Raw genomic sequence first — 25,308 nt, 5'->3', positions numbered from 1 at the left:
TCAGTTTGACTGCAAATACATGCAGAAATTGGTCTGATGCCGAGATCAGAGAACTGCTCTCCCTTCATGTCAAGGATAAGATAACGAGTGTTTAACAGGACTGCAAAGGTCTTACACGTAATACCCAACTTCCTGCACCGCCTAGATGCCAAAGTTCTCTGAAATCCTCAGCATGGCTGTAACAAGCTGTAAGGAAGCATTAACATAACAGCCACCCACGTGTGTATAACACAAACCCAAACCAATAATATCGCGACAACCCCAGAAAATCACGTAAGGAGTTGTTTTCTTCCCTGTCTGGAAAGTCCATTTGAGAAATGGTCCAAAGCGAACGATTTATTTACAGAGTGGCTGAATCGGTGAGACGCTCTGCACATTAGACCCGCCCTGTTTTATAAACAGCCGCTTCTTCCGCTTTCCATGATAAAACTTCAGTCTCCTGGTTCAAGCTAACATTACTCCAGTGACGTCGCAAATCTCAGGTTTCAGAAAACTCCACTGGAGCCACTGAAGACATTACGCAACTCTTTTCACCATTTCAAAATATTAACCTCTTCCTGACGTTTAGAGGTCCTGCCGTCCAGCAGAGGTGCCAGATGTGGTGTTAAAACGTGAAGTCTTAACACAAACAATCACACCCACATTTCCTCCAGGGTGCACCTTCCCTCTTGTTTCATTACAGCTGCCGTTTCGAATCAGAAACTCACAAAGTGCCTCAGAGTCCCATGACAGTGCATAAATTGCGGCCTGATAGAATTTTAATGATGTGTTGGTAGCGGGCGCTGGTGTGTCAGAGCAAGTGGAGGGGGAGGGAGGGGGAGGGAGGGCAGGTGATGCGAGGACAGTGCTGGTGTCACCACCTCCCCTGGAGACATCCTCCCTGTGCTGCTGTGTGACTTCTTCAAAAACCAGAGTCTCTTCTCACTGTGTCACTCTGCAGTGATGAATTAATTACTGCGACCTGCCACTCACACGTTTGCCGTGCAGCCACGCTGACTTGTACGTTTCATCGTGAGCTGATTAAGCCTAACTTGATGAAACCTGAGTTAGAGGGCACTGAGTTGGGAACAGTAAAATATGAGTCAGCTGCATTCACTTGCTTGGCACTCAGTGGGAAAATCAAAGGCTTTCATGCAAAGCGGGCTTCTTCATCAGCAGCTACACCCTGGCACAAAAATCTACTTCATTAAATGCAATTCATCTAATAAGCAGTACCAGCAGTTTTGTTGGACATTTATTAATGCTTTTTCAATTGAGCTGGCAGTGGCCCCTAAATACAGCAGCTGCCATTAGTGAAATGTTCAAGCTGCATCACGAGACCCGTTCAGAGCCAAATCAGAAGCTAAGTACGTGTCCAGCAGCTATTAAAAGACTCAGAGCAAGCACGCACACACTTACCAGCTGTATGACTCCAGCTCCAGTAAGGACTGAGTCCTGTCAGAGGCACACTGCAGACACCACATGTTACCCTGCGAGCCCCTACTCTAGACCCATCACCGCCCTGACCTCGCTTACTCCATCCCTGGGCTAAATGTTCATTTGCTGGCTGACTGTGCTGTGTTCTGACAGAGGACGGCTCCCCTCTCCTTCAACTCTTCTCCACTAAAGCTCTGGCCTCCCTTCTCGGCTTGTGAGGAGGGGCGTTCGCAGGAAGAGGGAGGGAATTCCTCCAGAGGAAAACTGGGTCGTGTGGCAGCGGGGGCACTGGTGTCCCATGGATTTGGATGGTCTTTAGCAGGAAGGGGCAAGAAGTTAAAACTGGACAGAGAGGGAGAAAACTCTGGTGGTGAGAGAGAACTGCAGTAAGGATGAGGCCTGGGAAAAACCCCCTGGATATAGCGTTTTAGCTGGAGTTGGGATTGCATTAATATCAGTTCACCTCAGTAGATCTGCCCAACGTTCAGCTTTAATCAGCACCTGATAATCAGCTCTCTAGGACTGCTGATCAAAGGCCTTGAAAGTGTGCATTAGAAGATAGTATCACAGCCACAGCTTTCCAGCCAACATTACCCAAGGAACAGCTGCTCAGCCAGCTGACTGGCTCAACCATCCTTTAAACAAACAATCCGAGTTTAGAGGGAATGTTTGACTCACAACTCTTTGCATCTTTGTGCTGATGATGTTCCCACCTCAACCACATAAACTAAAGCCCTGAGGAGGGCCCCTCCACTTCCGGTTCATGACATCATTACCTCTCCCCCCCAAAAAAGATGGGTGTGGACCAAAGATTATATCAACCACATATAGTAAAGCACTGTGATAAGACAGCTAACAGTGGTAGCTGGGACTGTAAGGCCTCTCTGGTTACACATCTTATATCCTATTTCCCCTCAAGGAAACAAAGAATAATGGAAAATAATCCTGAATACAATAAGTCAAAGGTAAAAATAAAGATAGAGTATGACGTGAATAAGCCATTACAGAACTTAGAAAAGAGGACAAAATGTCTCCCTTATGGAGGTTTTATATATGGTGCAGCAGAGTGTAGTGATAAGAGTTTAGCATTCATTACTGCTATCTGTGGTACACAAGGGAAGCTCAGCTAGCAGCAGAAATGTTTTCACAGCAGAAGAATATTGAACTAAAACGGGTCTGAACTGAGCTCAAGTGATGCAAAAACCTGGATAAGATCTGAAAATCCCGCAAAGTCCCCGTCACTGGCTGAGTCATTATTTATTAATTAAAGTATTCACCCCCACTGAACATCGCCGGGGGAACCTGGTTCTCCTTTAGCTTTAATCATGACTGCGCAGCTTAAGGTAGAGCAGCAGCATTTAACACTCACTCTGCTTGAATGCAGAGAGGGACAGTTGGAGCCAGCTGCCTTTGATCAGACCTTGGGTTATTTTGGTCTCTCGCATCTCTATCGTGACAGCGATTACGGTACAGTAGTTAACAGAGATGGGATGTATTCTTACCTCCCAGATGAGTTTGAGACAGTGCGATAAGCTGACATGGAAGGACTCGTAAACACACTGCAGCTTGGTAAAAACATTAAAATAATCTTAAGTGTTGCCTGCTCCATATAAAAGCAAAGTTGCTGATTGCCTCTCATTCATCTTAGATTAGGGTTCCAGCTGGATCCCTAATCTAAGATGTTAACTAATGTGAATTTCTGTGTATGGAGACGCAACAAATTTGCAATCAATGGCAAGAGATATTCACAGCTATATCACACCTAATCACTGTATTATCGCAGGCGGATTGGTACAGCTTTTGTTTTATTGCCGTCTCGATGCATCAAAGACGGTTTGAACATGTTTGACTGACACTATTTTAGCTAGTGTGACTGTAGCATTGCTGGACCTTCAAGCTATTTCCAAGGTTGAACCATTGCTCACTTTAAGCTAACCAATTTACATCTTGATATAGTTTTCACATACTCTCTAAATTAAGCAACAAGGACATACATATAATTTTTATATTAAAATTTCAGCACAACTAAGAGACAATCAATAGTTTGTGAAATAAAATAAAATTCAAAATTTAGTACTCACTGTGTGAGCCATTAAAATACATATGACACAACAGATCTTATTATTCATCCAGTGCTGTCTACTTCTCCCCCACACCACCTTACATCAGGTTCCCCCTGTGACCTTTGAGCTACGTGAGCAGAATCACATCATCTGAATGTCTGTATGTGACAGGAATAACTCAGAACATTAATATTACAAATGTGTTGATTTACAGACATGTTGTCAGTTTTTTAAGGTAAGCTAGCTTTTCTGTGCTTACAGTTAACTCCCATTTTTCACTGCACTGGTATGTGCGTCCTCGTGTGTTTACCCTTTATTGATCCGACACAAAAGCACACGGAGGAATTCATAAAGCAGCTGGTCTTTTTCAAACAGCCAAACAGTTTCAATTGAGTGCATTCAAAGCGAGTTTAAAGAGTGACAACTCATCACAGGATGGCTCTTTTAAGGGCTTGAGTTACAGACACACCTGTCACACTCTGTCTAGACTCCAAAGTGGGAACAGCAGTGCTCCTTGTCCTTGTATTAATCCCTATATCACTTCCAGTTCCTCAGCGCTGAGGACGGAGGGTGTGACAGCTCTGGTCCAACTATAACGACCAGATCTTACTCTCGTCTTACACACACTTCAGTCTCCGTCTACGGCAGGCAAACCTTAGCTCTTCTCACTACCAACACCTCCTTATACAGCCAGGATGACAACATGCCACACCCACAGCTGTGTGGGTGTGGCACATTTCACATACTGCACGAGACACCAGCGGGGGCAAAAATAGAGTCATTGACAGACACTACATTTTCTGCTTCACTTGGTAAGTAAATTGAGCAGTCTGTGTGAGTCGGGTACCTGGAGACAAATGTGTCTGCATGTCCACCTTCCCCAGATGCTCTGATCTGTGGTTTAAAACAACAGCAGCACTGATTAGAAGCTCAGGGAGCTTACCCGGATTCACTAGGCAGAGTCTCAGAGGAGAGACATTTTTCACAGGGAGAGGTGATGAATAAGTCGCATCAAATAATGAGATCATCAGCTTTAAAGATCTGGGGGCCTGATGCTTTTCCCTGTGTTAGATCATTGCTAGTTAAATAACCTGACAGTTAGATAACCCGCATAGCAGGGAAACATTTTTACAGACACATCTGAAAAACTTAAGGAAGCTTGGTCACAGCCATGGAGCTGCTATTTTTAGTTTCTGTTTACTTCCTGTAAGTTCTATTCTGATGAGTTGCACTCTCGCACAGAGAACAAATATCAGCTTCTGTTTCAAACAGACTCAAATGTTGCATCACTGGTTACGAGAGCTGTTCCTCCAGCTACGATTGGGTTGAAGGACCCGAGGTTTCCAGGCCGGATAGTGGCTGAATGTTCAGAGAGTGCATCTTCTTTTTGTCTGACATTCACCAAGAATTCATCTTCTAGGGTGAGACTGTCAATGTTGAGCTCTACTGTAATTTCTGAGAACCCAGAGCAGTGCCACAGTGCACTTGTGTGCTGGCTTAGAGCTTTTCAGGAGATTTTTAGCCAAACCAACACAATCCCGGCTAATCACCAGATCACTTGCCACACTTGAGTGCCTGAAAGTTGAGGCATTGTTTTGACACACTCGAGGTGATTCAGCAGGAACCATAGAGGTATGGTAGAAATGACAGCTCTTCCATTGAATGTGATTCATGAGAATATGATCTTGAATAAGATCATACTGAATAAGAGATCTTCTAAAAATATTTTCTTTTCATTTTATCAGCAGCTGACCTCATTCAGTTACAGCAACGAATCACCTTTTCCCCCATTTTTTTCTACCAAGCTGTTTTCATACATGTAAAAATGTAAAAAAGTGAGAAGGAAAACTCACTTTTCAAGGTGCTTGGAAGATTTCACAAAGAGTAAAACACAACCTTGTTTGCAGTTGCTATACAATAAGCATGGTCTGCGGTGCACTCCCTCCCCCCCGTTACCACCACAACAAAGTCTAATTCTATGGGAAACACTGATGTGACTCAGGAAGTAAAAATATTTTCAGAGTTGAGAATGTCTTTGTTATAGTTAGAAATATGAGATTATATTTGAACTGATTCTTTTTACAAGCCACTTCACTTTAATTATGGGTCAGAACTAAACGTACACAAACAGGCACCATTTCAAAAATTCAGTGGAGCCATAAAAGCCGTTTTTCCATTAACCTACACCGACTTGGAGCAGAAGCTGTAGCATATTTTCACAAGTACCAGCTCATTCCTAATTATCTCCTGTTTACAGACGCTAGGGAATACGTTCATGTAGAAGTGAAAACAAAGATCCAGGCCCTTGTGCTCTGTTGGAGCTGGTCACACCACCCACAACCCAAACTGAGCGCTCCTCAGGCCCAACCCAGAAAGCAGACAGGGCGTCTGGCTGCCCGTTCTAAAGCTGTTTGGCTCCACTTCAGCCCTGTAATCCCTGAGCACAGAACCCACCCACGTGTGGCCTTCACGGGGAGGCGGTGGCCCTGCCCTCTCAGCCTCAAGCCTCTTCATGAGAGAGAGAGACAGAGAGCGAGAGAGGGAGGATTAACTTAACTAACCGCTGGTTCTCATGCTCTGTGCTGGTCATGTTGCTCCTAGCCAGCAACAGAGCACATGCAGCGCACAGCTCACATTACTTAAAAACAAATAACATTCACATGCAAGCATCACCCATTAAAAGCTATGAAACAAACACACACATACTGCAGATACAAGAGCTGGCAGATGAAAACATACTTGATGGTTTGTTGGTGTCCTTATGGAATAATATCTGTTCACGTTTATGCTCTGCTGTTGTAGCTCCTCCGACCACCACGCAGTTATTTAGCTTATCTCCTCTAATCCTCAAGCCATAACTCTTCCTCCATCCTGTATCTGAGCTGCCCATGAGCTCTAATACCAAACCGTTAACTCACAGCAGCACAGGGAGAAGTAAATATTGAGCAGCATCACAGGACGTTATTACAACCCGAGTCTTATCATGTATCGTTTCACTTTTAAGAGCTATGAACACAGTGATGGATGCTGGATCAGTGGTTCTGCAGCACTCACCAGGATACAATGTAGGCCTCTCTTAGAGAATAAAAGAAATATTCTCCTACTTTGCTCTTATGTAGAAAACAAATTAATATATTTCTCAAAAACAGTTGACGTCAGTTTTACTCAGTTTGGGATCTTCCTTGCAGAGGTCACATAATTCAATTCAATTCAATTTTATTTATACAGCGCCAAATCACAACAACAGTCACCTCAAGGTGCTTTATATTGTAAGGTAGACCTCACAATAACACATACATAGAGAAACCCAACAATCATATGACCCCTTATGAGCAAGCACTTTGGTGACAGTGGGAAGGAAAAACTCCCTTTTAACAGGAAGAAACCTTCGGCAGAACCAGGCTCAGGGAGGCTGCCCAGTCGTGGCAGATAGCCGATCACATAAATTCACAGTGATATGCTTGCACTTGCAACAACTTGCTGATGTTACTTTCTACATTAACAAATACAAATAATACTTTTTAATATAATATGACATTTAAGGGCACTGTAAAGGTTTAATCTGTTCAGATAAAGTGTTTATAGTAAATGTCAAGATTATTTGACCCTGGTTGATTTATTTTTATTTTCCTCATCAGTAGAAGTTTGACTAAACCAATCCAACTATATTTTAAAATCTTTTCAAATCTGCTAAAGGTTTCCAGTATTACTTAAAATAAAACCAAAATTTTAATAAACCACACATATCTGTTAATCAAGCCAGACAGGTTTATTCCCAGCTCTAGTAAACAAGATTTATCGCTGCCTCGGATTCTAAAATCAATCAGTGTCATTCTCGGGTATAAGTCCGTGCATGGTGTTAAGTTCTACTTTATGTATGTGTTCCAAAACAGGGCTGAGCTTTTAGAACCGCATCCTATCTTCAGTATTTGTTGTTGTAATGTCTGTGCATTCAATCCACCCAAACCATGATGCTATCAGGTGATTCAAGACAGGAAGTATTTTTCAGATGTCCCCCACAGATGGTGATGCTGTCTCGTCATTCTTTTTTACAGATTTTTTTCCATTAAGAAAAACAAAAGAAAAAACAATCAGATTTCATCCAACCAAATGACAGTAGATAACATTTACTGAAGCTCATCGTGTCGGTGTCTCAGACAGAACACATGGCAGATCCCGACACGTTTAGTTTGCAGTAAAAACAGATGAGCATCTTGCAGTGGCGTAAACCTGAGGCGCTCTCTGTAAAGCTGCTGCTGCTTCGTTAGTATTCATAAACATTTTTCTATTCCAGGCAGAGCGGCTGGCTGAGTGTGCTCAGTTTGAGTCTGAGAATGGCTGGACACTGGCTATGCGTGATGGGAAAATGCAAAAGTACCAAGGGGAATAAAAAAAACAAGGCGTGCTGACTTCAGATAAACTGAAACAGGATAGGAACACGGTTCACAACAAGGATGCTGAAACACTCAGTCCGCACTTTACTGGGACAATTTTGACTTTCCAAATCTTTCCTCATTTGCCTTGTGCATAAAAGCAATTTTTATTTCTTCCAAAATTTTTACCCAATCCAGTTATTGTCCACTGGTCAGTTCACAGCATATCAAAGTGTAACTACTAACAACCAGTGGTGTGCCGATCATCATTATTAACTGTGCTTGTTTTTGAAATTCTTATCTAAAGTTCTGATGTCAGGTGGCATACTCACACAAGTTTCAACCTATAAGAAGTTGCTGCATATGAAACTAACATCTGCTACCTTGTTCCACTAAAGCCTTGCATTTTTTGCATGTTATGACAATGTTGTTTTAAAATGAACAAGTCTTGGAAGAAGAGAGAAGAGGGAAAGTCAAAGTTTCAACCCACTGTGGTTTGGTATTACCCACCCACACTAACTATCAAATGGCTTGAGACTGTATAAAATCGAAAGCAACAACGGCTAAGCAAACTCCCTAGAAGTGAATCAGTAGACTGAGCTTTGGTATTCAGTAACCTCTGAATGTGAAAGTTGCTTCCTGGTACCAGGTGCGTCAAACTAGTGAAATGGGATTTAATTCTAGGTGGAGCAGAGACGCGCTGCCAAGTTTCCTTTTCCCTGAAGCTTCCACACGCTTATGAAGAAGCTGTGTCCTTCTGTTGCAACTTTTAACTTAGCTTTTATAGACTGCATATTTACACCCTTTACAGGCAAATTAAATATCAGTTTGCATAAGGGTAATAAACACTGATAAGTGAAATTCTGAAAAACTGCATTGTAGTGTCTGCAGAATTTGACTGGTTGGTGTGAATGCTGTTGGGATAAAGGGCATAAAGGGAAACAGACATGGATGGATGGCTAAAACACAGGACGTCGCATACAAGACTGACTTTCAAGTCTTTTCCCATTTTCAGTTGTTCTTTGGTTAGTTTTAGGCAAGAGAACTACAAAGTCAAGTTTAGTAAAAGGTTATGGTTTAGATTTTACAAACTGAAGACAAACTTCTTTGCTTTCTGCCAGGCCACAGGAAATGAGAGAAACTGATGACGGCTGAATACCCTTCACGGGTCCCTCGGATCACCTCCCCTTTCTCTTTATGTCCCTTCTCTACTATCCATTGCTCATCGCTGGCACCGAGTGGGCAGCACTGCTGCCAAAGTGACTGATGGGCAGCACCCTCCGCTGGCCGCTCTGAGCAGGACCATCAGGCCAAAATTATGCAGTCTGAGATCCTGGCTGAGCGATCATGACAGGTTATGGATTTGCCTGCTGCCCCTGCTGGTTTCAAGGGCATTTTATCCAGACAAGGGAAACAATTCAGAGGCTCAGGAGAAGCACCTGTACATCATCTGCTGCAAGACACAAATGATGGAGGTGGTGGTGGTGGAGTGGGGGTGTGTGGGTGCTCTATTATCAACCAGGAGAAGAGACGAAACCCATCTGGTTCAGGCCTAACAGGATAGTTCCCAAAATGTCACAGATGATACAGGACAAGAAATGGAAATAATCAGGACCTTAAACTAACAAAGAAATGAAATGTCATTCTGTGTTAAAGACAGAAAATGAAAACAGAAGAGAAAATTCGTTCTCTGTGAAGCACGCATGCTGTACGACTGTTGACACGAAGAAAACCAAAGACACCAGAGGTTTAAAGACAAACTAAAGCCACGGCAAGATTACGCTAAGAACATGAACCTACCTTCATTGTAGAGAAGCTCAAGTAAGGACAGAGGCCTGTCTCGACCTAGGGAGACCCAGCTAGACTGTTCATTGACAAGTCCAGACAGCCTGTGGCAGCAGGGCACCGGCTGACGCTACTACCACTCTACACCGACAGACTTCCAGAGAAGCACGGCTCTAGTTCTGGTTAGTGTGAGTAGTAGACGGCTCCTTTCCCACCCCTTTTTCTGTGATGTAGAACATACACACACATATACACACTGAGGCTGTGAAGGACAGGCAGCACCTCTGTCTATACACGCTGGCTTTGGGCGCTGCTGATGTTGGCATCTGTAATAAAGACCGCCTTTCTCTTTGCTGTGCACTCCTGCCTTCCCGCTGGAGTTTTCACCTCTGCCAAGGAGAGCTGCAAGGCTGAAATGGAAGAAAGGTTGTATGACGGCATTGTGCCGCCTGTGTGTGCCTGCCTGTCAGGGGAAGGGAGTGGCAGCCTGGTGTGACACACTCAATTACACTGGCTGATTGGGGATTATTTTTGGCTTCTACTGGCACCCTAATAAAAGCGAAACACTATACTGCGTTTTCTCCTATAATTACCTCTTCCACTCGTTGCATTAGTTGACCATCGTTCATCTGACATCAAATTACCCTGTTTTATTTAGAGGAAAACACGCTATCACATAACCAATCTTTTTAAAGTGCAACATATGACACCCTGTCAACTGACACCCTGTGCGAACTTCAAGAAACAGTGAGTTCAGTAGGAGTGGCAGTAAGTTAGAGTTATCAGCATTTCTGGAACAGCACATGGTAACTTGCGTGGTTTGCGAGTAATAATGGAGTTTCCATTCTTAATCTAATTGCAGATAATTAACTATTGATAATCAGTGGGGCGAGCCACAAAATAGCTTCACGGCTTAGCCATCTGGAACGCCCTAAAAGTACTTGGACAGAAAAAAAACACGGCTGATTACTACCATATTTTGCCAGAAGACAACAAAATCCTAAATCCACACTAACTACCGAAAAGTTCCTTCTAGCATTTTACTGACCTGAGTAGACTTTTCATTTTTTTTAACATCAGGCTTGAAAAAGCTGGGATGGCCTTTTCTTTTAGAATGAAGAAAGTCCCATGTAAAGATGGTTTAACACAAAGATCAAGACATTACAAGCTGCACTGCAATGGGATGAAATTGTACATACTTCCTGTATCTTCAGTAGGCACAGCTGGAAGTCTTGTAAACATTACATGGATAGAATAAAATAAAATTGAGTTGTGTACTGTATGCTGTTATCAGTAGAGGTAAATGAGTTTTATAGGCGTCCTTGTACTATACTGTATTTTTGATTTTTGGAAGCGATATAGTGGGGCAAAAAAGTATTTAGTCAGCCACTGATTGTGCAAGTTCCCCCACTTAAAATGATGACAGAGGTCAGTAATTTGCACCAGAGGTACACTTCAACTGTGAGAGACAGAATGTGAAAAAAAAATCCATGAATTCACATGGTAGGATTTGTAAAGAATTTATTCGTAAATTAGGGTGGAAAATAAGTATTTGGTCACCTCAAACAAGGAAAATCTCTGGCTCTCACAGACCTGTAATGTCTTCTGTAAGAAGCTTTTCTGTCCCCCACTCGTTACCTGTATGAATGGCACCTGTTTGAACTCATCATCTGTATAAAAGACACCTGTCCACAGCCTCAAACAGTCAGACTCCAAACTCCGCCATGGCCAAGACCAAAGAGCTTTCGAAGGACACCAGGAAAAGTATTGTAGACCTGCACCAGACTGGGAAGAGTGAATCTACAATAGGCAAGCAGCTTGGTGTGAAAAAATCAACTGTGGGAGCAATCATCAGAAAATGGAAGACATACAAGACCACTGATAATCTCCCTCGATCTGGGGCTCCACGCAAGATCTCATCCCGTGGGGTCAAAATGATCATGAGAACGGTGAGCAAAGATCCCAGAACCACACGGGGGGACCTGGTGAATGACCTGCAGAGAGCTGGGACCAAAGTAACAAAGGTCACCATCAGTAACACACTACAACGGCAGGGAATCAAATCCCGCAGTGCCAGACGTGTTCCGCTGCTGAAGCCAGTGCATGTCCAGGCCCGTCTGAAGTTTGCCAGAGAGCACATGGATGATACAGCAGAGGATTGGGAGAATGTCATGTGGTCAGATGAAACCAAAGTAGAACTTTTTGGTATAAACTCAACTCGTCGTGTTTGGAGGAAGAAGAATACTGAGTTGCATCCCAAGAACACCATACCTACTGTGAAGCATGGGGGTGGAAACATCATGCTATGGGGCTGTTTTTCTGCCAAGGGGACAGGACGACTGATCCGTGTTGAGGACAGAATGAATGGGGCCATGTATCGTGAGATTTTGAGCCAAAACCTCCTTCCATCAGTGAGAACTTTGAAGATGAAACGAGGCTGGGTCTTCCAACATGACAATGATCCAAAACACACCGCCCGGGCAACAAAGGAGTGGCTCCGTAAGAAGCATTTGAAAGTCCTGGAGTGGCCTAGCCAGTCTCCAGACCTCAACCCCATAGAAAATCTGTGGCGGGAGTTGAAAGTCCGTGTTGCTCGGCGACAGCCCCAAAACATCACTGCTCTCGAGAAGATCTGCATGGAGGAATGGGCCAAAATACCAGCTACTGTGTGTGCAAACCTGGTAAAGACCTATAGTAAATGTTTGACCTCTGTTATTGCCAACAAAGGTTATGTTACAAAGTATTGAGTTGTATTTTTGTTATTGACCAAATACTTATTTTCCACCCTGATTTACGAATAAATTCTTTACAAATCCTACCATGTGGATTCATGGATTTTTTTTTCACATTCTGTCTCTCACAGTTGAAGTGTACCTCTGGTGCAAATTACTGACCTCTGTCATCATTTTAGGTGGGGGAACTTGCACAATCGGTGGCTGACTAAATACTTTTTTGCCCCACTGTATGTGCGTTCATGTCCAGTTTTAATTGAATAGACAGAATAATCTGCCACTAGTCTACTGAAGGGGCAGGGAAGTGGCAAAATCCATCAAACACAGATCAAGTGCAACCTGAAGAAAACAAAGAAAACCAATGCACACGTTCATAAAAGTTCCTTAAACTGCAGTTACTCTTTTGGCCACTGGAGGCTGGCGCTAAAAAAAGCCAACCCGATTCGAGTACCCAAATGCCCAACTTTACAAATTCATAAAAATGCAATGTTAAGGGATTTCTTACCTGTTTGATTTTGTTAAAGATTAATCAGACAGATAAGTTGATTACTAGGTCTCTTTCTCACTGGGACCTCTCGACTGCATTTGTCATGTTGGTACCTTTAGTTGTTCTTTTAATGGGATAAACTTGAGAATTTCCTGTGTGGTGCAGGCCATTCAAGAAGTCTGTTCTTTCAGTTTTGGTGAAATGCTAGTATATTATTGGTCTGTTACTTAGTACTATCTACTTCTATGTGATGTAGCTAACTAACTAAGCTTGCTAGCATTGAGTCCAGAAACTAAATGCTATTTTCATCTTTTATATACAGTTTATGACACAGATATACGCAGTGACTTTAAGATACAATGTTTTGTTTTGCAACCATTGTCTATATCCAACTGTGACCCCTTTAGAAAATGTTTCACGATATCTTGTTGTTGTTTTTTTGCTGAATGCTGGTGAGCTAGCATGTGATTTAGTTAGCTGTTAGATTAAATGAGGTCCAAAGAATGCAGAATGAGCTTTATTACTGCCTACCAATAAAAGTAATGTGCTTTACTTTTACAACTGACCCCACCTCTGTCAGGTAGACTAACCAACTCTAAATCCTCCACACACACCTTGTATCTTGCATTTAACATGTGTAGAAACAGAAAACAAGATTCTAGATTAACAGACAGGCAGCTATCCAGTTTGGATGAGTGACCACCAAGTTCAAATAGAGCTAAGTGACTTCTGAATGTTCTCAGAGCTTTGGTTAGCAAGCCAGCGAAGAACATAACAATGTTTACATAAGACAACTCCAGATTTAAAGATGCAGCTACAACATCAGCAGCAATTCCAACTAGCATCAACAGCTACGTTCACTGAAAATAGCATCAATCGTCTGTATGTCTAATATTAAAATCTGTTTGATGATCTGAAGCATCTAAGTGGGAGAAATAGCACTTTCTTATTGTACTGTCCCAAATATATGTGTATTTTTTAAATTTTCTGATTTGCATTGAAGACATGTGCGTGGTCTTTACACAAAGACCTTCAAATAAAGCTAGGTGAATTCTCAAGGTACTCAGACCTGTTAAAATGTTAGCTAGCCAGCTAAAAGCATAAAGATCAGTTCCACCAACAGTCAGCAGCCATGTTCAGTCAAAACAAGTGTAATAAATCCTCAGACAAAACAGCTACAAGAAATATACAGTGCAGTTAAAGACCCTCATTCTTTTTTCTGTTCTCCAGACAGAAACTGAGCTTATACACCATCACCCACTCTACACTAATTTAAAACTTTTGCTGCAGTTCAATCATATAACTCCCATTCACTGCCTCAGCTATAGCCTAATCCTTAATACTTCAAAAAGCAATCTACCATATGTTAAAGTCAATCAGTATAATTTATTTCCCATTAATTTGCTGATACAGGCTTTGAAATGGCCACTTTCAATCATGCTCTGCGGCATGTACTTGTTGTTAAGGCTTTAAACATTTCATTTGCATTCATGATGTATGTTGCCAGGCGCATTTTATCCTGTACATTTGTGTAGCATAAGTAATTGGCCAGCTGGCCGAGCTGTCGATATTAGTTTTAATGAGCAGGACAAAGAGGTCCAACATGCATACCAACATATACACTGCCAGTTAGGTAACAGAGGCAAGCGCAAATTTATTTTAATGCCATTCAAGACAGCACATGCTGAAAAGACTCAGCCAAGCAGAGGTCAACCAGGGGCCACTGAAAATGCTTACTCTTTCCCAAATAGATCCTTAGACTGATGAAAGGATTTTTGGTTCACTCCTTCTCCCCGAGAGATCCATTCTCCTCACCTTGAACGCTTCCTCTTCAAATGGGAATGCTGCTAACCTTTTGAACCAGCACTTCCTCTACAAATCTACACGCCAAGGGGCCCCTTTTCCACAGTTCGCTCTTACTCTAGCATGTAAAGGAAACCTGAAACACTTCAAAACATGACAAATCTGAGCAGGCAGACTGGGTGGTGTTAAAACATGCAAGTACTACTGCTGACGTACAAGTGCAAAAAAATCACTGTAGAATAACCGTAAATTTCAGGGAAATATGATTTGGACAGTTAGAAGTTATTTCCCTAAGCTAAACAAAATATGGATGTCATGAAAAGGAAGGAGATGGAATTGTTTTTAAGAATGAGAAGGTGAACAGCACGATATATCAAAAAGAAGAGGAAGGAACATTTCCACTCATCATTTCCTACACTGTTGTGGGCCTCAATCTCAAGAACTAGCAAAAGCTTTTTAGTGAAGTGAGCATCACGTGTCCCTAGAAACTATTTGTCAACTAGTGTTCTGAAGTGTTTGGTGGAAAAAGCAGACTGTGAGGTACCGATGACTAGTGGCTGTTTTCTAAAAAAAATCCTACTGAGGTGGATTCCCAGCAGCAAGATTTCCCAGAAGACAATCATCTTTTTCTGTCTCCTGAGACTATGAATACACCATTTGAATATCTTTCCAAGCAGGCAGCTGAATGGCCTGATAAGACCTGTAGGTTTGAACACGATTGCCAGGCACATCCATCCACTCCCTCCCCTTCACAAGGTTACGTGTACGCTTAACGACATGACATTTTCTTTCCAAGAAGCGAGATTATCACCACGATCTACTGAACTGATTCTGAAATTTCCCATGTACACAGCTAATATATTCAAGAAATAATTTCTTGAGTACAAACTCAAAATTGTTCCATCCCCTAATGAGCCCCCCCACTCCCCCACAGAACTGTGACATTTTGACACCAAATTAGCAACAGTTCATGTTTGCTATGGTGCTGTGAGACTGTCATTGCACTTCTTTAAAACTTAAAAACGGTGATGATTCTCAGCAAAGTTGATTTTTTATGCATTTTCCATTTAAACCAAATTAATTCATGTTTATCTTTTAGTTCAGTTTTTTCTCAACTCGGTTCTCTATTTCATACAAACTGGGAGTGTCTCATATGCACATTTTCACACAGCTTGGCTGATTGCACTAAAGCCCCGCCTACCTTTGTTTTAAACTTTTGTGTGTAAAGGACAGCCAGTGGGATGGAAGCTTGCTTTAAAACAGGGGAAATAATGCTAAAACAATGTTTCAGGCTCAGTACAACCCTCAGTTCATCCTAAATTGTACTAAGCTGGAAATAAGAGATGAATGTGGACTACATCTTTACCAACAAGCGGGAATTTGATGCCAACTCCAGCAGCTGGGTGCCAAAACTCATCACGCTCAAAAAGAAATCTAAATTTTGTCATTAATTCATTCCAACAAACATGTTTTTTTGGGTCTGAGAAAATGGCTAACATTTCTTAGACTAAATAGAGATTGTAAATGTCTCACACAATTGTTTCAGCTGCTGAACGTCCAGTTGGGTGCATCAATTAAGCATTTAACAGCATTACATTCTTCACTTTAAGCTCATTTAGCAGTTTTAATTCCAGTTAGGAATCTATTTGAAAATCCATATTCAATGAAGGTCACCTACTTGATGTAGAGCACAAAGCACATGGCCGAAATTATTTGCCTATCTGACCTCAGTCTGCCTTAAGAATCACATCAAGTCTCATTTGAGAAATAACAAAAATTAGTCTGCAAATGAGCTGCTATTTGCTTATCATGAAATTCCAACAGCTCTAATAAGTCTTTCTTTTAAGCATTACATCCAGCGGTACATCCTCTCTCTTCACATTCCAGCAATTGGAAGCTGACTAGCTGCACCTGTGGAAATGTTTTCCTTGAGTAGAAATGTGGAAAACCCAGCTGCCAAGCCACAGTCACCATGGCCAATCTGGTGCAGACCTAGAGTACAAATGGAAAAAAACTGTTCCAACTTTTCACACCACATGCTGTAGACTCAGGATACACTGTACTTTATAACTCAACAATAACATTTCAACTAACTCAGAGAAATGACAGGGTGCAAGGGGACAGAGAACATGAGATATTACAATTCATAATCAGTGCATTAATTCCCAGAGGGCCAGTAAGTTACTTCAGCTTAAGCATCTGTTTATTGAATGTTTGGTTTTTGTTTATGTGGACAAATGAGCCGGGATAGAACCACATGGTTCACACTGACACAGGGATAGATAATCTTAAGCAGCACACAAAGCGTGTGAGGAGATTTTCCACTGATCCTAAATGCAAAGCACACAATCGTATTCCCATTTTCCTTGGCGAGAGTACAGGAAAAGTATGGCCGCTATGAAAGCTCCATTCACTTTATGTTTGTAACAACACAGAGGTACAGTGTGGATTTATTTGAACCATTAGAGTCACAAAAACAAGCTTCATTTGTATGTCTTTACAGTGTGTTTGCACATTTTGAAAGCCACGAACAGAAGAAGTTTATGAATGTCTTTTGTTTTTTTGTTTTTTTTTAGTTCTATGAGTTTAGGTTCATTTAGGTTTGGGTAAACAAACACCCAAGTTTTATTTTTAATATTTGCTGTTTTGCTTTTCTGGACTTTGATGAACAGTTTTCCTAAGACAATTTACACTTTCATGTAGGGTTAGGATTAGAACTAGGGTTAGGGATTAAGGGGGACTTAGACCACGAGCACATCAAAAACAGATCAAATGGAGGAATCTCCTTTGCAAGGTTACACACCCAACAAGAAAAACACAGTCACATGAAGAAGAAAGTTTACACAGAAGTCTGCATGGTCCGCAGAAACCTAAGCATTCTGTTACTGCTTTCATTTCTCAACATGACTGAAATGCTGTATCAGGACCATAAGAGAGCTGTGCATGTACAAATCCCTGCAAATGTCAATGAACTGAAGCAACTTGGCAAAAACAAGATTGCTCCATAGTGAGGTAGAGAAAATGATACAGAATAATGGGATATACTATATTTTTCACATGACGACACAGAGTAGGGTAAAAACTTTCTTTTTCACTTGATTGTCACTCCCACCCCTTAAACCACCCTTTATTTAAAGGCCTGATTTCATCCCACAGGAAACTGTCAGCCTGTTACAGCATGCAGAATACTCATTCCTGTAGTGGGTTTGCCATTCTGCATCAAAAATGCATTGTAGTAGTGAAACTAAATCACTATGACACACGATCGTCCACAATTTAGAGCATCTCAAGAACCCCTGTTATAGCTGCTGACAGTAATTGTGGTAATAATAGGAAGAGACGAGGTGAGCACCAGCATAATAATCCCCTGCAGCCTTTCCCTGCCACATGTTATTGGGCTTTATGGCAGCCTGTTGACACCAATCCTAGAGACTCAGTGGACCAATGCTGGGCAGGCATAAACAGGCTGTAATCTCTATGGCAGACTGGCTGGAACCATACGTCTTATTACTGGGCATTTGAGAGGTGGAGAATTGTGTGTATACAAAGACTTGTACTTTCGTCTAAACAGTAATGCCCACATCCTCAGGTATAACGTAGAGCCAATCCATTAGTAACACAACAATCAGAAGTGCACGGCCACCATAAGGCCATTTGTGTGCCTGTTCTCTAGAACCATGCAGGGGTCAAAAGTCACGAGTGGTCATCAAGCACGGCAATAAAAAAGACAACAAGAATGGGAAATTGTGGTGGTTCCAAAACATGACGGCTTGGACTTGAACAAGTTTGTTCCCTTCACAGTGAGCCTGCACCAGTTTGGAGTGAAAGGCCTGTCTCACCCTGTGCCTCACGCTCCACCACTGAAGGACATCTTGTGTGCATAAACTGGCAGACCACATGCTTTGACCAAATGGTCAATGACACTCTGCGAATGAGAAAGGTTGGACTGTGCATGTGCAAAAATGTAAAGAGTAACTATAATCTAAAAAATCTCTCAACATTTCTATTCAGGATTCTTTGAGTGATATCACTCTAGCATTCTTGCTGCATATGATTCACTTGACCAAACACAAAGAGGGCAACTCAAATTTAAAGATGAGAACAAATGTGGCTCTGATGACTCTGTGCATCAGATTTTGGATTCCATTCAACCTCAGCAAACTCCAATCAGAATCATTATCCTGGAGTCGAGTCTCCTTGGAGTGATAATGACTGATGGGCCAGCAGAGTGAGCCTCTGTCCGGCCGGCTGGGCCCATACCTAATGCCTTTCAAATCATATGCAAGATGAGTCATCAGGAGCTTGTCAAAGCTTCCTGGCTCCTTTTCACCTCCTTTGATTCGTCCTCCTCCTTCTGATGAGCCTGTGATTTATCGAGCACTCGCTGATGTAGTTTGCATTAAAAAACAGCCTAAACCTTTCTGCGTGCTTCACTCTTGGAGTGATTTGGATGCGTTCTCTTCTCAGAACACTTATGGCACCATCCGCTTTATTTTCTGCACCCGAGCTGCAGATTCAAAACAGGCAGGAAATGTCTTCCTAAACGTTGGACAAGGCAACAAATTTCCTGTTTAGCAACAGCTGTGATGCACTGAATCTAAACCCTAAAAAAAGTGTAGCGTCACAAACATTCTCATGAGTGCAACACAACGGCAGAGCTCAACCCATTTTAATTCATAACCCTAGAGGATTTCATCATTGTAGAATTATCTGATACCAAGCAGCTTAATGCTGCATAATCTACCCAACCTGAAAATCCTGCCCCTGAGGACAGAAACCAAGAACCGAAAAAGCAGTTCTGGCCTCAGAGCCTGAAAGCCCTGGATGTGGGCTGTCAGGCTACATACAGGGAAAAAAAAATCACACAAGTTAGACGTAATCCTGTGCTGCGGGCCAAAGCAGGATGAATTAATATTGAATTAATATTATTAAACCGTATTAAGACATGCAAGCCAATGAGTACTGGTACAAGGCAGAGGGGAGTGACTGCTGAGGACCCTCCATCTCATTTGCAATAATGGTTAGTATGGCACAGGAGCCTGTCCACTTTGTACGCTGAATGCTGTCTAGGTCAGCAGAGAGAAGCCTGATGTAATGAACTATTCCTGGGTCTGTTTAAATGATCAATAGGAATTCATCACACGAACGCCTGCCCTCAGCAAAAGTAGAACCGGGATGCAGCAGAGTTAAAGACAACACCAAAGAGAAAAAACATCAACAACAAGTGCACAACCCCTGGTTTGCAAGGCTGCTCGGAGGACACATCTGCCTCTGCATAGAGGGAGAGCAGATGGGGGGAGAGAGAGAGATAAAGGACAACAACAGTCCAGGCGCTGTCTGAGAAGTTGGACTGTCCCTTCAACCCCAGTTTGCTACAGCGAGCAGCAGGCAGCAAACATCAGCTGCCATGACATCAGACTATTCGAGAGAGATGGGAAGAGGGAGTGATGAGCGAGGGTGGAAGTGGTGGGGCGTAGGGTGGGGGGTGGGCACAGTGCATTTGCAGCTGCTGCAGTCATCCCTGCCAGACACCTGCTCAGGCAGCGGGTGTAAACAAGATCATACGTAGCCCGCAAGCACTCTCTTTCTCCGTCTCTGCTCTCACCTCACACACACTCCAAAGATTAGAAAAGAAGAAAAAGCAGTCCCAGCTAGGCCAATATGCAGGTATGACATGACAGAAAATGAAAATAACAGAAGCACGAGGAGAAGCAGCCCTACCGGCAGGGAGAGACAGCGAGCAGCCCGGCATATGGTCGACACTGGCAGCGTGAAGACAGGGGACCATCCTTCCACATTCACCTCCAGCTTCAGAGAGAGAGAGAGACAGCTCGGGCCCTGCTGTACTCTGAGTCCCCTCAACACCACCACCACCACCACTTTCTGTCACTCTCTCAGCATAGCCCCTCCTCTATTCCCTTTCTCTAACTCTCTGTTTCTCTCTCTCTAACCCCCACTCACTCCCTCCCTCTCAGTGGAGTTGTGTGTCCAGCCTGACGCAGCCCGGCAAGTCCTTGCCGCTCGCTGGCAGCACAGTAAGGTCAAGGTTTTTCTCTGCACCTAGTCCTTCACACTGACAGAGAGCGAGAGAGAGGGAGGCAGCACTGAGACCTGAGTGCGTGCAGCGGCTTATTCTCCTCTCTGGGCGAATGTGCAGTAATTAATGAGATGAACTGCTCCGAGTTTGATTGCAGGGAAACATGCAGGCAGCAAAGTGGGAAATAAAGAGACGTAAACATCAGTGATTCTTCTGGGAAAATGGTGAATTTAATCCGTATGACTGAACAAGAAATGATCTGTTTTTGCTGAGTAAGCCTCTGAGTTTGATATTGTGAAGATTTTAGACTGACAGTGATGCCAATAACTGATAGCTTGCTTGGAGAAAAAAAAAGGTGTATATTTACTCCATTGAGCCAAAACAAAAAAAATATTACCTCCATGTTGTATGTGGGATCAATCAGCAGGTATAAAGATATGATTGAAAAAGGCAGGACCCAAACTGCAAAGTTCACATGATGGTAATTTGACAGTAGAGAGACCACATTCTGATGGTGGTGTGACTTACCATCAACAGCAGCAGGATGTTGGAGGAAGTGTTAGAATAAGCCTCATCCCATTCTAAGTCACAGCTTACATGACCTATAGGATGTGCTGCTAATGTCTTGGCACCAGATAGATAGAGGAATCTTCGAGGCCTGGACTCTAGAAGACCTGTGATCGGTTAGAGGTAATTTGGCTGCATGCAAAGACTGACAGCATATTAGCTACTTAGGTGGTCAGGATGCTTTGGCACATTGGTAACCTTTTGTGATTTGACCAATTTTAAATGCTTTCATTTAAGAACTTTGACTATTTGTGGATTGGAATGAAGTGGTATTTAAAAAGCCATATTACCTTTTTCACATGCATTTATGAATCCACGCACTTGAGCAATTTATCTACCTTGTATTACACTCATGGCAAATTTTGAATTACCAGATAACGTAACAACTTAACTGTGGAAACTCACAGAGAAACACACAGAGATGTGCCTTTACCTACCAGGAGGTTTGAACCAGCTGCCTTCTAGCTGTGAGATAATGCTACTTTTTGGATAATAACCCAAAGTATCTGAATTGAAAATACCTCCAAATCATTACTAAAGTTAAGTACTACCATTAGTACTGACTTTGAGCTCTACTTGGTTTCTATGTTTAGCTGAAACCCATTACTACAACACCACCACCATCAACAACAATAACACAGCAGCGTGGCATTAAGCCAATGGTCTAAATTTAGCTAAAACTGTGAGGTGATAAGCACTGCTGAAGCTGACAAAACTGGCTGAAAGGTGGTGATGAAGCACGCAGTCCTGCATCTGACAGACGATGGAAGTCAATTAAACAGACTAACAGAGAGAAGCGTTCTTTTTTTAAATGAAGGAGCTTCTAAGAGTGTACGACTCACTGTTTCGACAATGAACTGCAGCTGGCATGGAACGGCATTAATATCCTGAGCTCGTTTCTCTGTCCACTTGCTGAAAGTTTGCCAAGGGTCATGTCCTCTTCCAAGACTGGCACTCACAGGCTTGTGGCCACTACTGTTTATACAGCGAGGCCACGAGAAACTGACATAAGGAGAGAGTGGAGACTACTTACTGTGCTCCTATCACTGGGCCTATAGGATTACTAGTAATGGGATTTCCCACTAATGGCTCCTCCTGACAGGTGGCGTCCCAGTTTAGATCACATCACCTAGGTTTAAATATTTCTCTTCCATGTGCTGCCAAAAAAAACTGCCTTAGCTGTTTACACCAGCGTGTTCCCTGCAGCGAGAATAAAAATAACTACTAGTAGCTTCAAATAATTCATTCTGCAAACAAGTGACACCGACATGACAGCACCTTGAAGAAAGCCAGATTACTGAATCAAATCGTGTTTTTAGTTTGCTGTTTCTAAAAGATGGAACTCAAGACAGCAAAAACAGAAAGACAGGGCAAACGGGTGGATTTGGAGTACATATACCTACCTATGTAGGCTAATACAATGCTAGGATTTTAGTCAGAAAACCTGAAGCATGGATGAGTTTAACCCCACAGCAGGTCAAATTATTTCCACTAAAATGCTCCAAAAGCCACAAACAGCATTACACAAGAGAGAGGTCGAGTTCAGAGAGGTATTAGCTGAGCTAACAAAAACCTAGCAGGATCCCATCTGACACTCAACGGAGACCGAATATAATAATGCACAAATTCGAGCCTGAACAAGTTTAAGAATAACCCCTATGAGCTTTCTGTGGGGAATGATGCAGTCAGCCTCACGGCAGCTATTTCAACTTCCACACTAGCTTCATTTCTCAGTCTTAGAAGTTGCTGTTCAGTTAGGGGAAAAACTGTATGTGCTCTCATATTAGCTTTAACAACACTAACTGAATTCCACCAGTCAGAAGCACAGACTGTATAAAAAGATATGGAATAAGCTCTGGGTCAGAAACATTGATTTGATTTTACATGTCCATCTAATGTATATCAGAATATCTGTTTTAAAGAGACACTCAGGAGTTGCTTTTAGCACCTTTCTCTTGAGCAAATGTACTTTTTCTGTTTCCACCATTTCTAGTGGGACAGAGTTGTAGCAGGCAGCCCTGAGATTTCCTCGACAATGTTATGCTTTCCTCACGTGTCTCTTCTCCAGACAAAGTTAACTAAGATACAGCTTGTCTGGCTGGTTGTGTCTCAGGCAGGGAAGGGAAGGAAAACAAAGGGGAGACGGAGAAAGACAACAATAGCTAGAGGCTACGTCATAATGTAATGGCGCTAATGAGGATAAAGGAGCTTGTTATCGTTTCTCCATAAGCCTCTGAAAGCAGGACAGCCTGTGACATCACAGGCATCAGCGGCAGCGCTTCAAATGTTGCAGAGCAAACCAGAGGAAGAGCACGAAGAAAGCCAGAGAGATCTTTCAGCCTTTTAAATCTAGCTGGAAAAGGCTGATAATTTTAAAAAAGTGCAATTTTTAAAAAGTATATTTTTTTAGTATATGGTAAGACTTTCCAGTTTGAATCCAGTTTAAGTTTGGAGGTGGCAGAGCTGAAGAGGTTAAGATGTTCAGGTTTCCAATCAGAATGACCAAGAGTACATCACAGGGACAGCTCAGGTTGAGCAGTTTGGAGGAGGAATGATTGAAATGGTCTGGACATGTGCAGAGCAGGGATAGTGGATATATTGGACAAAGGATGTTGAAGACGGAACTGCCAGGCAGGAGGAAAAGAGGAAGACCACAGAGGGGGTTCTTGCATGTAGTGACATGCAGAGAGTTGATGTTATGAAGGAGGATGTTGGGGTTGTTGTGAATGGAGCCAGATGATCCCCTGTGGTGACCCCTGAAGGGAGCAGGTGAAAAAAGTTGAAACAAAAGTAGAAGAAGAAAGGAGGAAGAAGAAACCTGATCTGAAACCACTCCACCAAGTCTTGACTATCTAAGTACTGCATAATTTTAGAGCAGCATATTCACTTTGCTAAAACAGCAGTTCTTAGAAACAAGAACAGATTATATCAGGATGATAGGTGGTGACGTAATTATGAAGCTCTCTGGCTAGTTGGCTAGCTGCTTCTTAGATCATTCACAGGTTGAGCCAACAACACACTGTCCCCTCTTCACTCACATTTTCAGCTTCACTTACAGTTTATAAATCTCAACAAGCAGTGCCCCCAGAGTGTCAAGTCACTTTAAGCAGCAGCAAGTGCTCAGTGGCTAAGTTCTGGGTCTGGGCTGTAAGACTAATTACATGAAAATTAACCATATGGCAGTTATACATATTTGGTTTTACAGCTCTGTTCAAAGACTTCCACACCTATCCAATTTCATACCCTGAAGGCCAAAATACAGGGAGAGAAGCAACAAAACTCCCTTTAAAAATAGAGCAGATATCAACAACCATGACATGACATAGCATGAATAATATAAAGGGTTGAGGTGGGTTGCAAAGCACCTTGGAGTGACAGCAGCCACCGTGCTATACTGGCCTGAAGCAGCCAGCACTACGCTTCATATGAAATTAGCCAATCATCATTTTTGCACAGTAAGACTCATGATCACAGGTTTGTGATGAATAAATCCAAACATTAGCCAATTAGCAACGCGCTGATTTTTCACATTTTGTTTGATATATTTTGTGTAATATTTTCGGATTTCTAAACTTTGGATTGAATTAAAGAAAAGAAATGTGAATGCATCATCTCAGAGTTGAGAACAGAATTACTGCAGGCATTTATTGAATACAAAGATGAATCCAGACACAAATAGGCAGGTTAAAGTTTATGTTGGCCGACCATTCTTAAGCTTAGTGTGAATGCATTTAAATGGAAGGCATTCACACAGAAAATGAGAGTTTATTGTATCCAGCCGACTTCTGAAAAATGGCCTTGAATGCATGACACAGAGTGATCTCAGAAACACGAGAGAGAGTGGAGTAGAAGTAAAGTCAGTGCCATACAGAAGAAGATCAAGGAAAAGTTTTAGGCGTGACATCCTTGAGACAGCTCAGACGGGGTTTGTAATTAGAGCTGGGCAGATGTAGGAGTTACATAACAGAGGTACAGCCTCGAGAAATAGTTGATGTAACAGAGCGTTTTAAATGATCAAGACTGGTTTCTCTGAAGCTCCGGGTTC

The 25,308-nt window shown here is 42.4% G+C and overlaps 1 protein-coding gene across 11 annotated transcripts in view; it reads right to left on the bottom strand.

The window, feature by feature from the left end:
- The window catches only part of iqsec1b (IQ motif and Sec7 domain ArfGEF 1b), a 246,871-nt gene that overhangs the window by 26,764 nt on the left and 194,799 nt on the right, over positions 1 to 25,308 (bottom strand). Inside the window, exon 1 of one of the 11 annotated variants that reach the window (XM_085272901.1) lies at positions 22,106 to 22,253. The exons of 8 other annotated variants lie outside the window; for them this stretch is intronic. In XM_085272901.1, coding sequence (XP_085129027.1) covers positions 22,106 to 22,197 — 92 coding nt within the window. In that variant the 5' untranslated portion in view covers positions 22,198 to 22,253. Of the gene's footprint in view, positions 1 to 1,398; positions 1,500 to 20,380; positions 20,525 to 22,105; positions 22,254 to 25,308 lie in introns of those variants that run through there. 2 more of the 11 variants (XM_085272902.1, XM_085272904.1) reach the window with 2 other exon arrangements.

This window comes from Mchenga conophoros, linkage group LG5 (genome assembly GCF_057382185.1).
Source record: "Mchenga conophoros isolate Kocher_MC1m ecotype Shallow Benthic linkage group LG5, M_conophoros_male_GT1.1, whole genome shotgun sequence".
Classification (NCBI taxonomy): domain Eukaryota; kingdom Metazoa; phylum Chordata; class Actinopteri; order Cichliformes; family Cichlidae; genus Mchenga; species Mchenga conophoros.
This window is presented reverse-complemented; position numbering and strand designations above follow the sequence as displayed.